Source organism: Salvelinus sp. IW2-2015, linkage group LG17, assembly GCF_002910315.2.
Source record: "Salvelinus sp. IW2-2015 linkage group LG17, ASM291031v2, whole genome shotgun sequence".
Lineage (NCBI taxonomy): Eukaryota > Metazoa > Chordata > Actinopteri > Salmoniformes > Salmonidae > Salvelinus > Salvelinus sp. IW2-2015.
The window spans coordinates 3418193-3430110 of record NC_036857.1 but is presented as its reverse complement, the minus strand read 5'-3'; the positions used below and the strand labels follow the sequence as shown (position 1 = coordinate 3430110).

At 43.6% G+C, this 11918-nt stretch overlaps 1 protein-coding gene across 1 annotated transcript; it reads right to left on the bottom strand.

Annotated features, from left to right (window-relative positions):
• Positions 1 to 207: 207 nt before the first annotated feature.
• On the bottom strand, positions 208 to 11399 carry bgnb (biglycan b). Its single transcript, XM_024006282.2, has 7 exons — positions 11285 to 11399; positions 5358 to 5470; positions 4338 to 4551; positions 4100 to 4210; positions 2887 to 2980; positions 2408 to 2546; positions 208 to 2064 (listed from the first exon to the last, which is right to left on the bottom strand). Exons 1-7 carry the CDS (start codon positions 11397 to 11399, stop codon positions 1867 to 1869), a joined length of 984 nt encoding a protein of 327 aa, XP_023862050.2. The 3' UTR covers positions 208 to 1866.
• Between the last annotated feature and the right edge of the window lie 519 nt (positions 11400 to 11918).

The window sequence follows — 11918 nt, the reverse complement described above, 5'->3', positions numbered from 1 at the left end:
GTTTTAGTTTATGTTTATGTTCTTGTTTTAGTTGCAAAAATGGGAACGTTAGGCTCATAAAAAAATCGTCCTCTCTAATCTTAAATGGCACTYACTTCCACTGGTGTATCTGTGCCATCATGTGAACCATGGTTTCTTGCTTAGTGAATCATTTAAAGAGAAACTGTGTGATTTTACTTCCCTTCATGTCCACTCATCAAACCTGGCCAATGTTGTAGTTGTCCTTTATTTCTCACACAGCTTCTTTCCACCACCATACCATCACACGTTCTCTCTGCTATAGTCAGACTGAAAAAATCTTTATTCTTACATGCAGCAGTAGCTTGGCAGAGTATAGAAAAGGCATTAAGAACTAAGGCAACTACATCTATCATTTACACAGACTAAATACCCAGAGGAAACCCAGCAGAGAAAGCATTACAGAGACACTGTGCAAAACAATCCATCAAACACTGCTGTTGTAACCTCCCTGGCTGCAGCCTCTGCCAACGGTTCTGGACCTGCAGGGTTGCTGGTTCAAGTCCCACTCTGGCGGTTCACCCCTTATTGTACTGTCACTGTATACACTCAGGAGACTGGATGCTGAAGTGGGGATGGACACAAAATGGCGCCCAGGAAGAATCGGACTCAGGGCAGTTTCCCCTGGGGAGTAGCCTACCTAATTGACACTGACATCTCCAGGTTGAGGTCAGTTCCACTTGTGATGGTAATTCAGCCGTATCAAATCAAAAGAATAAGAAATATATGTTTTTGTTTGGATTTGTGATGTATTGGAACTGACAACTTCCATTTTGGAATCTGATTTGAAATAGTGGAATTGACTCCAACCTTAATCTTTTTCTTTCCATAGGTTGGGTTTGCTTATGACATACAGGACGAATTGATTATGGCATCCAAGTTAGCACCTGATAAGTCTGATGTTAGCAARAGAAGGAAGGTTCAAATGTGACTCCCAAATAGACACACAACAAACATATGTAAAAAGASCACCTCTTATATGATAATCTATATACAGGCATTGCTTTTCTATGTTTTACCTGTAATGTATCTTCACCAAAATTATAATAACACAAAAWTTGTAATAATAACAAATAAAGCTCTTGTAATAAAAACAATATTGAAGGAAATGCTTCGAAATATTTCTTATCATATATCTCATCTTTGCAATTTGGTTGGGGAAGAAAACATCCTCAAAAAAATATATTTCTGAGTACTGATTAATTTGACACAAACACAATAGTATTGATTTATTTCTATTGCCCCTGTTTTCAGGCTTTAATACCTGATTAGCATGGTTTAAAAAAAGTCAGATATTGAAATGTGGATTGGGCAAGCACATCCTTCCCTTTCTTTTCCCCTCACACTGTATGTTTCTCTCCTACAATCAGGAATTAGAATACAGGATCTATATGGTTAGAATCAGGAAGTAGAATACAGGATCTCTATGGTTAATCAGGAATTAGAATACAGGATCTCTACGATTAGAACTGTAATTAGAATACAGGATCTCTATGGTTAGAATCAGGAATTAGAATACAGGATCTCTGGTTGGAACCGAAATTAGAATACAGGATCTCTATGATTGGAACCGAAATTAGAATACAGGATCTCTATAGTTGGAATTAGAATACAAAACACATCTCTATTGTTTCTCTTCTCTCATCTGTCCTCACCATCTCTCGTTCTCTCTATCGAATACAGATTTAAATTTGGTCAGGGCAATTTTACTCATCTCCTTTCCACAATTCTGGTCTCTGCCTCCTTCTCTCCTCAACCTCCTCCTCTCCCCAGTCCTCCTCTCACTCCTCTTTGCTCCACTCCTCCTCTCTCTCTCCTTCCATCCTCTCTATCACTTTCTCCCTGTGCTTATTTCTTATAGTTGCCAAACTGGATGCCCAGACGGTCACTGACACAACGGAAGGCAGCGGGTTGGACCTCCCAGTAGTTGACAGGGTTAGAGTAGAGGCTGATGCCATTATAGAACGACCTCTTCATCCCAAAGCCTCTTGGGCAGAAGTCATCCACTCCCACCTTGCTGATGCTGTTGGAATGGAGGTAGACCACCTACATGGTGGGAGGGGGACAGCATGGTGTTGTAATAGAGGTGCTTCAAGGCCCTTAACCTGTCTGATGAATACAACTCTACCAGTACCACAGACACAGACACCCGGACAGACAGACAGACAGACACCGACACCCGTACAGACACACACACACACACAGGCACAGACACACGTATATACACACACACAGACACAGACACCCGTACAGACACACACACACACACACACACACACACAGACAGACAGACACACACAGACAGACACCGACACCCGTACAGACACACACACACAGGCACAGACACCCGTATATACACACACGCAGACACAGACACACAGTCACTCACCTGTAGGTACTTCATGTCAGGCAGACCCTTGGGGATTGCTGTGAGTCTGTTGTTCTCCAGGTGTAACTCTCTCAGGCGGGGGACGAAAGCTAGACTGCCATTCTCTATCATACGAATGTGGTTAAAGCCCAGACCCAACCTGGCAACCAGAGAGACAGAGAGAGACAGAGCGTCATCATCCTTATCTGTCTAACGCCTACCAGTATTTCTTGAAGTCACCACTGGGTGGCATGGTTGCCTAAGAAAGATCCAGAATGGAGGGTAGACAACGTGTCCACACAGAAATCTTTTATCAATGCTTGCCTCTTTTTTCAATCAAGCAGACTTTATTTCAAAGAGCTATTACATACATTGCAGTGGGGTACTTAACATTAACAACTGGAGGCTCTCAGCACTCAATTATGGCAGTTAACTCAGCCTACGCAAACATAGCTGCACACTGCCATGTGAATCCCATTGTATTTCTCTCTTATCCGCACCTGTACAAGTGTTTGTAGCGGCTCAGGTCCTCCAGCTCGATGGCCTGTATCTGGTTGTGGTCCAGATGGAGCTCAGGAGACTGGTCTGGCAGGTCTGAAGGAGACAGGAAACACACGCCTCTTAACTACCTTCTGGAGGAGACAGAACACACTCCTCTTAACTAACCTTCTGGGGAGACAGAACACACTCCTCTTAACTAACCTTCTGGAGGAGACAGAAACACACTCCTCTTAACTAACCTTCTGGAGGAGACAGAACACACTCCTCTTAACTAACCTTCTGGAGAGGACAGAACACACCCTCTTAACTAACCTTCTGGAGGAGACAGAACACACTCCTCTTAACTAACCTTCTGGAGGAGACAGAACACCCTCTTAACTAACCTTTGGAGGAGACAGACACACTCCTCTTAACTAACCTTCTGGAGGAGACAGAACACACTCCTCTTAACTAACCTTCTGGAGGAGACAGAACACACTCCTCTTAACTAACCTTCTGGAGGAGACAGAACACACTCCTCTTAACTAACCTTCTGGAGGAGACAGAACACACTCCTCTTAACTAACCTTCTGGAGGAGACAGAACACACTCCTCTTAACTAACCTTCTGGAGGAGACAGAACACACCCTCTTAACTAACCTTCTGGAGGAGACAGAACACACTCCTCTTAACTAACCTTCTGGAGGAGACAGAACACACTCCTCTTAACTAACCTTCTGGAGGGACAGAACACACTCCTCTTAACTAACCTTCTGGAGAGACAGAACACACTCCTCTTAACTAACCTTCTGGAGGAGACAGAACACACTCCTCTTAACTAACCTACTGGAGGAGACAGAACACACTCCTCTTAACTACTTCTGGAGGAGACAGAACACACCCTCTTAACTAACCTTCTGGAGGAGACAGAACACACTCCTCTTAACTAACCTACTGGAGGGGACAGAACACACTCCTCTAACTAACCTTCTGGAGGAGACAGAACACACTCCTCTTAACTAACCTTCTGGAGGAGACAGAACACACTCCTCTTAACTAACCTACTGATACAACATCAAAACACCAACTTCTGCTTACAATACGGTCCATCAGAATAATGTACACTGTACATAACTGGTCTCCAACTCTGGTTCTTTTTAAGAGCTTACAGGGTCTGCATTCAATAAGTTATGATCACTTCTGAGTAAACCACTTGCTCTGTGTACTGCGTACCCTTGGGTACTCCAGTGAGTTGGGCCTCAGAGATACGCAGGTAGTTCAGTTTCAGTCCCTTGAAGGCTCCTGGCTCAAACCCACTGTTCTGGATGGGGTTCCCTCCCATTTCTACAAGAACATACATAAGACACATTAGAACACGGCTGTGGCAAATTTGATTCAATTCCAGCATATTGAATATGCTGAGGTAATAGTGAAGCATTGAATGGCTCTGTAATCTTTAATGAACTCTGACCTATGCAGTTCATGCTGCCCAGTTCAGAGAAGGCCCCCTCATGGACCTTCTTGATGCGGTTCTCATGGATCCTCAGCTCCACCAGAGAGGAGGGCAGGTTCTTGGGGACTCCAGTCAGGAGGTTTCTGGAGAAGTAGAGCTTCTGCATGTGTTTCAGAGGAACAAAGGCCTTGGGGTGGACCTTGCTGATCTTATTATTCACCAGGGACAGGGCCTGAGAGATGGAAAGAGACAGAGAATGAGAGAGCGAGGGAGGGAGAGAGGGGAGTGAGTAAATAAGCAAGTAAGCTACCTTTGCCCCACCCCCACTCTCTCTCCTAAGTGCCCTAGTTATGTCCAGTCAGTGTCTTTCTCTCTCCTAAGTGCCCTAGTTATGTCCAGTCAGTGTCTTCCTCTCTCCAACCACCCCTCTCTCTTTTCCTCTTCTCTACTCCAGAGTGTGGCCAGCCTCTGCCTGGAGCTAAAGGGAATATTCTAGCTCACATCCTCTCCTCCCTGCTCCCGGAAAGCCTTCATTTATGCCTGTCGCACATTCAGAACAGATGACCAAGCCCAATATTGAACATGGCCAGAGAGGAAACTCACAACATGAATTAAAACAGTTACCTCTCTGTGGATGAAGACATTTTCACCATGACTGCCTGCACGACTGCCTGCCTGCACGACTGACTGCAGGGCACGACTGACTGCCTGCACGACTGCCTGCCTGCACGACTGCCTGCCTGCACGACTGCCTGCCTGCACAACTGCCTGCCTGCTGGGTTTTCCATCTGAAACGTATTTCTGTTCAGTTACCTAAGGTGACTGACTGGGAATGTTGTCCTTCCCTGGTGGTTTGTTTAAGTGGTCAACATAGCTGTCTCAGACAAAGAACTTCTGTAGGAGATGAGGGATGGAACTCTGTCCTCTTGAATTGGGCCAATAAAGGCCAGTTAAAATTTAATTGCTCTTTCCCTCTCCGTCTTCAATCTCTACACCCCCCCTTTCTCTCTCTCCTCTCTATCTCTCCCTCTCTCTTACGTAGAGGTTGCTGAGGCCTTTGAAGTCGTTCTCCTTCAGCTCAGTGATGCGGTTGTTCTGCAGGTCCAAGAGTTTGGTGTCAGCGGGAATGCTCTTAGGCACCTCAGTCAAACCTGCAAACACACACACACAGACACACACAGTGTCAGTGGGGATTCATACACATACGGAACAAAAACATACATACACGCKCTCACACCCAGATGGGGACACCAGATGTCATCCAGCTGTTTTAGATTTCACTAAGTCCCAAAGGACGTTGCAACACCATCAGCAAGATCACATCAAGTAAATTAGGACGACGCAGTAGGGCACAACCCTGACACACACACCACACACACATATGATAAAGAGACTYTTCCTATGGCAATATGAGAGTACAGTTAATTTACTGCAGAGAAACACCTGCTTACAACCAGAGACCTGATTGGCTCCTCGTGTTAAGAAAACAGGTCTATCTGTTCAACTCCAAACTTTAAACCAGAACATGATGTCATCTTTTATCATATGCAAGAACTCCGGCAGTGACAATATCAATGTAATAGAAGAGTTTCTCAAATTGTGGGTTGGACAAACTGGTGTGTTGCAGCCAGTGACTAAACAGTTGTCAGAAACCCTAGTGTTTTTATAACGGAGGATTGTATTACTTTGATCTTTCATCCTACTTGGTACATTCTGGTCCCCAAAAGGATTCTGATTAAACTTCTTATAAACATGATTCAACTCAGTGAACCATTTTAATGAGACAACATCATTGTTAAGTTGTTTCAGTTCTCAGACGGTCGATTGGCCAGGTCAACAGAACCAAGCCGCTGCCATGGTTACATCTCATCATGACTAGGACTGTGGCGGTCATAACAATTTGTCAGCTGGTTATTGTCATGCAAAKGACTGCTGGTCTCACGGTAATGTAACGTTAATTAACTTAAACACGTTTAGCATCTCCACAAATAAAAAACTGCTAATATATGCCTTTGGAACATCTCCATTTTAACAAGTCAAATAAATCAGTTGATTAAACACCATAACAATAAATCCATGATTTATTTTAGGCAGGTCCAAAGAAACATGATATGTTAACAGTTAACAGAATATGAGTTGGCCTACAACTGACTGTATGTTATCTGGCTATGCTCCATGCTGTAGGCTCGTTCATTTAGCCGACAAGATYTGCTTATGAGTCCCATGTCATTATTTTATATTATGATTTTATAGGAAGAAGAACATAATCGAACATAGATAAATAAAAAAGAAAGGATATMTTTCCCATTCTGGAGCGAGTGCGCATATTAAAGCTATAGGTTGAGCGTAAAAGTGATATAGGCTACGCTACGCTAGATTTAGTTATTTGGCAACTTTAGTTGTTAATTATACGAACCTTAGAATGTCTTAGAAATCAAAACATATATGGGCTGCATGATGCTACATTAGGCTTTTGATGATTTGAGAAAGTCCTAGAAAAAGGCTTGCGCTCTGTTCCTTGCCTCAGGCTGCACACACTGTTCTCTCGTCAAGTGATCATCATATTGTCACCCATCAGACTATTCTCAATGTAATATTGTCTATACTATYTTAAATTAGTTTAGATTTAGAATGGCCCTTTATCAAATGGGCATGAACAGGAGCAGCGGAAAAAAATTCATGCCATTCGCCTATGCACTAGCGAATAGCGAATGGAAGCTTTCTCGCCTGTTCGTTTGGGTAGGCTACTCCGGTTATTTAACTCCACACATCAACCACTGTTTGAGGACAATGCAGCCTCTAGCTGCGGACGGGTGTTATTCCGCCCAAACTCTATACCATGGCCCCCCCAACCCTGTTCCTGCAGCTACCAAGTTCCTAATGTGGGAAACCAAATGAAATCTCTTCGGGAACATGGAAAGTAACATGTTTTCACAACGAAACATATTTCAGCCAGCAGCATACCACCCTGCATCCCACTGCTGGCTTGCCTCTGAAGCTAAGCAGGGTTGGTCCTGGTTGGTACCTAGACAGAGACCAGATGCTGCTAGAAGTGGTGTTGGGGCCAGTAGGAGGCACTCTTTCATCAGGTCTAAAATGTATATACGTATATATATTCCTTGTGTAGGTTGCCGTCTTTCGGAGTGTATTATAAGTGTGTATTAAGGTATGGAGTGTATATAAGTGTATTATAAGGTAACCAGTCCACCCAGTATGCATAATAATACAGCCTACACTGTAGGCGAATTGAATATAGGCTAGCTAGACCAATTAAAGACATCTGAAATCTTCTTTTTTTATTTATTTTTTTTGCGGTGCATAATATGCGGTAGGATACTGTATGTATGTATTGTAAAACGAACGGGACAATCATTATTTTAATTCCGTTTTTTAAAATCTTGGACTCATATATATGCCTCTAATATGTGTATGGGTGTTTTTATTCATCATCACCTTAGAAAGCGCTGTCCATTTCGTTGTTAGGCTTTGAAACAACCTCCACAATTACCATGTTTTCCACTCTGTTTCAACCTGTTTCTTTCCTCAAATTGATCAATCACAGTGAGGTGAGTTTTAAAAGCACAATATGGTTGATGATAGGTGTTTGATGTGATTGTCTATTGCATTGATGTCAGAGTGGTTGGAAGGACAATAGAGCCCTGAGTACCAGACCATTAGGACCTGATGGAAGGACAATAGAGCCCTGAGTACCAGACCATTAGGACCTGATGGAAGGACAATAGAGCCCTGAGTACCAGACCATGAGCAGGTTGGATACCACCAACACATGTCCTGAGTGCATAAAAGGAGATTACCTTGACTCAACAGTCGTGTTCAATTTTACTGCGTTCATGACTCATGACTGCCAGTGTGGCAGTAATACATCACTGCAATGACCACAACATGAATCACGACCTGCAACCCAGTCCAGCAATCATCACACTGTTGCAACAACCCTCTTACTGCTGGTGACCTAGCAACACCTACTGTTCCCCTGTCACACCCTGACCACATCTGACACAGAGCACACTACTACACCCTCCTGACCACAACCAGGACACAACACAACCCAACACACTGCAACACTTTGAACACTACCAATGTCTCTACTCAACATACAGGATGTTCTGTGTGTCTGAAGAAACCTATTCTGGGCAATATGGGTCATTTTAACACAACTCAAACCCCTCCCTTGACAGAACACGTACCCCCAAAACGCTTAACCAAGCACCGCCCCAAAAGTCTTTACCACTGTACCACACAACTCTCCAGTATGTAGTCACAACCATTTTGCCCAAAACAAAAGCCCATAAAAGCCCATACCAACACCCCACACCCACTCAACAACCCAACCCCAATGTAAACCCCAAACCCCAGCAAAACTCCAATCTGTACCCCCAAATCCTTCCTCTCTAACCACTACACCTAAACCCCACTACTGTTTTACACAGAAAATTGGTATACACTCAGAGACAGAGACAGACGCCATAGCCAAAATACATCTGTTCTAAATAAGCACTGACAACTCGCAAATTATACYCTTCCACATTTACTCACTTCAGTAGTCTGGGACAGGAAATATAGTGTTAGGAGGTGGGATGAAAATGACATGATTCAACAAAAGCGAATAAGAAAGTACAGACTATTATTTGCAATATAATAGTTAACTGGAAGAGTACTACTGTAGCTACACACAAAAAAACAACACACTTGCCCATGCAGATATATAAAGAAATACTACACAAACATACACGACGCTCAGACCTACTGCACAGTGCGTGCACACACAAAAATACACACACACACACACACAAAAATACACACACACACACACACACACACACACAGTCTTGTACAGCTAACCTTGTGGGGACATACAATTCAGTCCCATTCAAAATTCCTATTTTCCTAACCCCTAACCTAACCCTAATCCTACCCGTACTCTTACCCTACCCTAACCCTAACCTTAACCCTAACCCTAACCCTAACCCAAAAACCTAAACTTTATCCTAACCCAAAACCTAACCTAGCTCCTAACCCTAACCCTACAACTAACCCTAGCTCCTAACCTTAAATATTTAACTTAATTCTAACCCTAACACTAATTCTAACCTAACCCTAAACCCCCTAGAAATAGCATTTGACTTGTGGGACTAACAAAATGTCCCCAGTTGGTCATTTTTTACTTTGTTTACTATTCTTGTAGGGACTTCTGGTCCCACAAGAAGTTAAACACGTCCCACACACACACACACACACATACAACTACAATGTTCATATTTTGAGATAATAAGCATTTATTTCCAGGCTTGTCATTGGCCTTTGTTGGCACATAGACTGTAAAGTCTTTGAGAGGACTATAATTTAGGAGAAATGAAGGATTATGGTCTGAGAATCTGTGTATTTATATACATTTATATGTGTATGTGCGTGCTTGCGTGTGTTTAAGATGTAGGATCTTAATTTGAGCCAGTTTGCTACAGCAAAAAATAATCATGCAGCAACAGGATATGTGAATCATTATGTGGATTATAATTAATGGACATTTTTGTAGGGGTTGATACCTTTTTCGTAAGGGAAATCAAGTCTAACATGTCAAAGAAATGCCAAACTTCAGAAGCCTTTTTAAACCTCAAACACACTACAAGTTTTTACATTTCCTGCATTGCATGAACGTTTTCATGAACAGGGTAATCAAATTAAAATCCTACATCTGTATGTGTTCCTTGTTCCCCCTCACTTCTATCCATTTGAAGGATTAACTCATTTTACACATAATCAATTGAAAATGATGCCTCTGATCCACTATAGGATCATCGTTTTCATGTGTTTGAGCACCTGTCTATTTCAGTGTTAATGAATTGGACATACAACACCTGATCTTTCCCAATCCTCTCCAACCGAAGCTACGGATAAACACAACACACATGGCTTCCATCCATTCTTTAGTAACACTCTTCCCTCTATCGCTCTCTCATCCTTCCCTCGATTTCCGTTGAACATCCTGTTGTGTGTGTCAAGAAGACCATGAAAACAGCTCATTAAAGACCTCAAGGAAATTACACACCGAGCTTTCATCCTTCTTCTCTCATGTCGTGAACAGAAACCCTCTAAGACATGCCTTTCTTTATCAAAATACAAAATACACCCGTTATCCGTGAGATAAATTCCTCTCTATGATAATACACCATCAGATCTCTCTCTCCTCTCTCTCTCTCTCTCTCTCTCTCTCTTCCTCCCCCTCTCTCTCTCTCTCTCTCTCTCCTCTCTCCTCCTCTCTCCTCTCATCTCTCTCTCTCTGCTCCTCTCCTCTCTCTCTCTCTCTCTCCTCTCTCTCTCTCTCTCTCATCTCTCTCTCTCATCTCTCTCTCTTCATCTCTCTCTCTCAAGCTCCTCTAAGCTCTCGTCTCTTCACTCTCTCTCTCTCACCACTCTCTCTCTCTCCACCCTCTTACATCTCATCTCTCTCACACTCTCTCCTCTCCCCCTCTCTCTTCTCTCAACTCTCTCTCTCACACTCTCTCCACACTCTCTCTCACTCTCTCTCACACATCTCTCTCACAACTCTCTCTCTCAACACTCTCGTCTCTCTCACCTCTCTCTCTCCTCTTCGCTCACTCCTCTCTCCTCTCAATGTCGTCTATCCTCTGAAGTCACAATGCAGAAAGTCCTTTCAACAGAAAGAACCTCAACCAGCTGAAACCCTCTCTCCTGCGCCCATTCCATATCTACTACCTGGGTCCCTTAGGCCTCTTGCCTCAACAAATGAATGCAGCCCTGCTCAGGTAACCACAAACAGATAAACCTTGGCACACATGGGCACACACACACATGACACACACAAGAGGTACACACACACAAACGACACAACACACACACACACACACCACCACCACAACACACACACACACAACACACACCACATAAACCAGAAGTGCTTCAGGCTTACGTGAGACACACACCACCCAGATCGGAGCATTGCACCACTTCTGGCGTGGCACTGGCAACCCGAAGGGGCAGAGGGCAGATCAGGAGGCGGCCGCTTCCTCTATTGCCTTGAGCCTTCTCTTCATCTCTCATCATTGACCATCATCCCTCCCACATCACTGATCCATCGCAAAGTCCCAGAATCCCCCTGCTCAAGGGCAGGGCCGACAAGGGGGGTTGGGCAGGCCGCGCGAGACAGAGCAAGCAACAGGAGAGAAGAAGTGGCCAATCATCACGGGACTCATACACAAACACTGAACACAACAACCTGTGGAAAGAGAAGAGAGAATTAATAAACACAACCGAGAGAGCAGAGAGGGTTAAAAATCACACCTAGCAGAGAAGAGAGAGAGTTAAAAACACACCTAGAGAGAGAGGAGTTAAAGAACACAACCCTAGAGAAGAGGAAGAGAGGGGTTAAAACACACATAGAGAGAGGGAGAGTTAAAAACAAACCACCTAGACGAGAGAGACGAGTTAAAAAAAACACAGAACCTAACGAAGAGAGCGAAGAGTTAAAAACCAACACACCCTAGAGAGAGAGGTTAAAAATCACACCTAGAGAGGAGAAGTTAAAAAACACACTAGAGAGAGGAGTTAAAACACACCATA

Coding starts and splice junctions, on each gene's coding strand:
- bgnb (XM_024006282.2), bottom strand. CDS start 11,399: ATGAGAGATGAAGAGAAGGCTCAAGGCAATAGAGGAAGCGGCCGCCTC. Junction 4,552..5,357: donor AAGGCCTCAGCAACCTCTAC/GTAAGAGAGAGG, acceptor TCCATCTCTCAG/GCCCTGTCCCTGGTGAATAA. Junction 2,547..2,886: donor CGCTACAAACACTTGTACAG/GTGCGGATAAGA, acceptor TCTGGTTGCCAG/GTTGGGTCTGGGCTTTAACC.